Source organism: Austrofundulus limnaeus, unplaced genomic scaffold (assembly GCF_001266775.1).
Source record: "Austrofundulus limnaeus strain Quisiro unplaced genomic scaffold, Austrofundulus_limnaeus-1.0 Scaffold23, whole genome shotgun sequence".
NCBI classification, from domain to species: domain Eukaryota; kingdom Metazoa; phylum Chordata; class Actinopteri; order Cyprinodontiformes; family Rivulidae; genus Austrofundulus; species Austrofundulus limnaeus.
In genome coordinates, this window is record NW_013952425.1 from 3424069 (window position 1) to 3428710 (window position 4642).

At 37.6% G+C, this 4642-nt stretch overlaps 1 protein-coding gene across 6 annotated transcripts in view; it reads left to right on the forward strand.

The window, feature by feature from the left end:
• The window catches only part of LOC106514880 (serine/threonine-protein phosphatase 2B catalytic subunit alpha isoform), a gene marked incomplete at its 5' end in the record, with an annotated part of 103676 nt that overhangs the window by 86457 nt on the left and 12577 nt on the right, over positions 1-4642 (forward strand). For 2 of the 6 annotated variants that reach the window (XM_014004405.1, XM_014004407.1), the window contains 3 exon segments: positions 222-319; positions 690-698; positions 3722-3751. In XM_014004405.1, the coding sequence (XP_013859859.1) occupies positions 222-319; positions 690-698; positions 3722-3751 (137 nt within the window). 6 annotated transcript variants of the gene reach the window in all.

The window sequence follows — 4642 nt, forward strand, 5'->3', positions numbered from 1 at the left end:
TGACATGTTTGTGTTGGTTTTTGTTGATGTGTTTGTTGACATGTTGATGTTTGTTGACATGTTTGTGTTGGTTTTTGTTGATGTGTTTGTTGACATGTTTGTGTTGGTTTTTGTTGATGTGTTTGTTGACATGTTGATGTTTGTTGACATGTTTGTGTTGGTTTTTGTTGATGTGTTTGTTGACATGTTGATGTTTGTTGACATGTTTGTGTTGGTTTCAGAGAGGAGAGTGAGAGCGTGCTGACACTGAAGGGACTGACCCCGACAGGCATGCTGCCCAGTGGAGTTCTGTCCGGTGGCAAAGAGAAGCTGCAGAACGGTAAGACTGACTCAGAGACCCTGAAGACCCTCGTCTCACGGTCCGCAGGACGGCAAAACCCTCCGTCACACAGAAGAACCTCAAACAGAGCTTTGGCCGTCATAACCTGTATATTTATTTTAATTCTACAAACCAAAACCAGCTGCTCTGAGCGGCTTTTTTTTTCTATTCTTTTTTTAGCTAAATGTACATAAAGTTCCAGTCCCCTCTTCCCCTGACGACATCAAACACATTCAGATTTTCTTCAGTCTTTTTTTGTCTTCTTGGGTGTGTCCTCACTTAACGTCCTGTTTGTTTCCTGAAAACCACTTATCTCAAATGTCACCTGTGTCTTTTTCTTTCTCCTCTCTCTCTCTCTCTCTCTCTCTAGAAACTGCAGGTATAATCGATTGTTGTGCAAGTATTCTCTTGTGTTCTGTGTTCTTTATTTTATTTTTTATTTTTTTGTGAGACATGTTTAGAGTTCAACTCACCCCCTCAACTCTCAACCTTGTAAATTAAACGTAGTTTGACTTCAGCTGTTCAGGTTTAGATCAGGACTCTCTTTGTTTTGTTTTGGGCTTGAATAAAGTGTTTGTGCCTCTTTAACTTCCCCACATTTTGTTGAGTAAGAGCCACAAACTGCAAAGTATTTTACCGTGATTTTATGTTTCCTCAGTAAAATTCATAAATGTGAAGTGGAAGAAAAATAAAGCAGTTTTTTTGGTTTCCACTAATAAAAATGAAAAATCTTGCTCCAAATTCAAAACAATCAACTTTTAATTTCAGTCTAAATCCAGCTGTTCTAAAAAAAAAACAACTCACATTCATCTTAGAAACAGCATCATGAAGACCAAGGAGCACACCAAATAGAGTAGTTTTTACACAATGTGCATCGTTTTCCTCCCACTTCAGCGTTATGTTCCACTTTGTACTGTCACATAAAATCTCAGTGAAATACTTTGAAGTTTGTGGTTGTAGCGTGACAAAACGTGGAGAAGTTTCAGTGGTGTGAAGACCTTTTTAAAGCTCTGTAGATGAATGCAGAATACAGATTAAAAATATAAATATCATTGAGGCCGGAGAGAAGCAGAGCGTTCCATGAAACAACAGAGACAGGCTAGAAGACAAGGTTTCACCTGAGTGAGCTATTAGGAAGGGGTCATAATTTAATTGGCTGCTTCATTTGGGTGAAGAGGGGACTGAACTTCTAATAAGTGAAACATTAAAGGTAAAACTAAACCACTGATTTGGTGGAAATCAGGGTTTTTATTGTTCTCCAGGAGTTTTACGCATCTATAAATTCTTATTATTTAATCTAGAAAAGACATTTTCACTGACGACATGGTTCCTAGCGGGGTTATTGTTTCTGAAAATTGGTTTCTGCAGTTTTTAAAGCTTTTGTTTTGGAAGCAGCTGACACTAAAGAGAGCTCCATCAAAGGTAGAGTGATGGTGAGAGATTCCTGCTGCAACAGGAATCTTTTGAAACGAACACCGGCGTCTTTCTTCTGTGGCTTCATCCACCGTATCGTGACACGTTCGCTGCATTTTTGTGCTTCTGTCCTGTGCTCGCCTCTCATCCTYGTGGACGGTTTGTTTGCGTGGTCGTCTTTACCATGAAGGTGGTAGTTCAGATCTTTATTWTTTGAAGGGAGATCGTGTGAAGTGGTGACCAACAGTTAACATCTTACCTGTTGTGAACAGCTCTGTTTAAACTCAAGCTGGGCGATGATAAATGTCTTAAAGGGAAGCCTGACTAGTTTTAACATTAGACTTTATTTGATTAAGCATTTACTTTAACAGTAAAACAAAGACTGTGAAATACRGTTTAGTTTTTATACATTTTAAGACATATATTGTCACATGGAAGTGACATTTCTGCTGCAAAACCTACCAGGTAATTAAAGTTTACTGTGTATAATGCTGCGAGCTCTATCCACCATGAAGGGTAATAATGGACAAAATCTGATGATCAGCCCTTTAAAATAAAACCAGATTGCCTTGACAAAGAGAAGAATGTAGAAATGACTCAGCCTGCAACTGAAAATGTTTGACAACAGAGCWGCTTCATGGAAGCTTAGCCTGTTAGCTTGTACTTTAGCACCTGAGCTAACACATATATATGTAAATATGGTGGCATTAACTATAAATGAACTAATGCAACACATTTATTAATAATAAACAAATATATACAGCATTAGTTCCCAAGCTAACATTATTAGCTTGGGAGCTAATGCTATATCTCTATATATTAGCTCAGGCGCTAACAAGAAAGCTAACAAGCTAAGCTGAAGTTGTCCTTCCATGAAGCAGCTCTGTCCTCCATCCACATTTATTAGTTGAGTCATTTCTTCATTCTCCTCTCTGTCAAGGTGCTCTGTGTGAACGTCGTTGTTTACCCAGAATGCTTTGCAGTGTAAATAACATGGCACCATTTGAGTGCCAGTGCATTTTTAATATTAATAAAAACTAAACAGTATTTTTTGTTGTCTTTGTTTTACTGTTGAAGTAAATGCTTAATCAAATAATGTCTAATGTTGCAACTAGTCGGGGTTCCCTTTAAAACAACTCTAATCTCAAAAATTTCATCAAAATCATCATGTTGTTTTAAACCGACAGTGATTTGGAGGGTTAGAAAGTAGCTTTTGCTCAAAATCTTAGAGTCTGAAGCTGTTTTAAGATGGACTAGCGGTTAGCACGTTAATACAATCCAAACTGAAACCATCTACAACAGGTAAGATATTGTTTAAACCCTTTGCACAAGCCTTCACTTAAAAAGATCCAAACTATCCCTTAAAGCTGTCTGCTTCACCCCAGCTAACGTTTCACAGTTGTAAGTTTATGATCTTCAGGATGACGGTTGGTAAGTAGCTGAAAAGCGATTTCTCCACTGAAATCGACCGAAGATGAATCTTTATCCAAAGATGTCTAATTTTAAGCTTTTACTTCATGTTGCGCAGCAGTAACCGTCCTCCATGTCTCCACAGTAATGTGTCTTCAACTTCTTCTTTTTTTCCAGCTTTGCTTCCTTCATTTCTGCTCTTTTTTTTCCCACAACAGAAACAAGTTTTTTGTTTCGGCTTTGTGTAGTGTTTTGTTATAAATGTTCATTATGTAAACTGGTTGTGTTTTTTTGATCACCACACCTTTTCAAAGAACCTGTAATCCTCTCCACAAAAAAAGGAGGTCACCTTTCCTTTTTATTTTATTTCATTTTATTTATTTTCTTCCTGCTCCTTTCCCCTCCTCTTCGCTAACGTCCTTTGTTCTCTTTTTGTCATGAAATGTGGAGATGAACGTTAACCTTTTGTTGTGGGTTCTGGCTGTCTCTGCTGCTCATTGACTTGTTTCCTGGGACCAAATAAACTCCTCTTGCTCACTTCTCTCATTCATTTTGCAACCCCCCTCTTCTTCTCTTCAGCTACTATTGAAGCTATTGAGGCAGACGAAGGTAAATGGGTCTGGCCGCCCTCTTCTGTTGCTTTCTTCACGGCAATAGACAGGGGGGCGGGGCTTTGGTGGTTTTATTTTCCATCCATCTTTCTCGCTGGTGCTTGATTAGAGTGTGTTTGGGCTAACACAATGTGGCGTAGTGTTAAGAGATAAAAACAGACGTGAGTTAGAAAATCTCGTGGTTTTAAAGGGGAATGTATTTCATAGCACAGATTTCAGGAGTGATTTTTGAGTGAGTGCAAAGCAGAACTGAAGTGTTTCACAGAGATTTGAGGTCTTAACAAACAACATGAATATTTGCTTTGTGGTGACAGTTTCTGTACAGGGACTGAAGCTGTTTGCTTTACATTTCAAGTAAGCAGCTAAATGCAGATTTTATTTTTTTATTAGACATTAATGAAAAGAGCTGTCAGAAAAGAGGCGTACATTCACACTCACAATGTGGGAGGTGTAAATTCATGGGTATCATCAGGTCCTCTGGCAGCTGCAGAACAACCGCATCCTGATTCCTGAGGAGCTGGATCCATWAAAAAAAACACTTTATTTTATTGAAAAGAAAAGAATTGTCTGACTTGATCTTTTCCAAAATGAACTCCTTTCACTTCAAGCCAAACAAAAAGCAGCAAAAACCAAAGTAGTTAAGAAATCTGTAGTTTAAAAAGCTTCTGTGAAAATCTAATAAATTAATTTTCAATTATTTAAAGGAAACTCCGACTAGTTGTATTATTAGACATTTTTTGATAAACATCATCTTCAGCTATAAAAAATTAGACAGTAAAAAATACTAGGCTGTTCAGTTTTATCATATATATATATACTGGTTTGCAAAAGTGTTCATACCCCTTGAACTTTTCCATATTTTGTCACATTACAACCACAAACATAAATA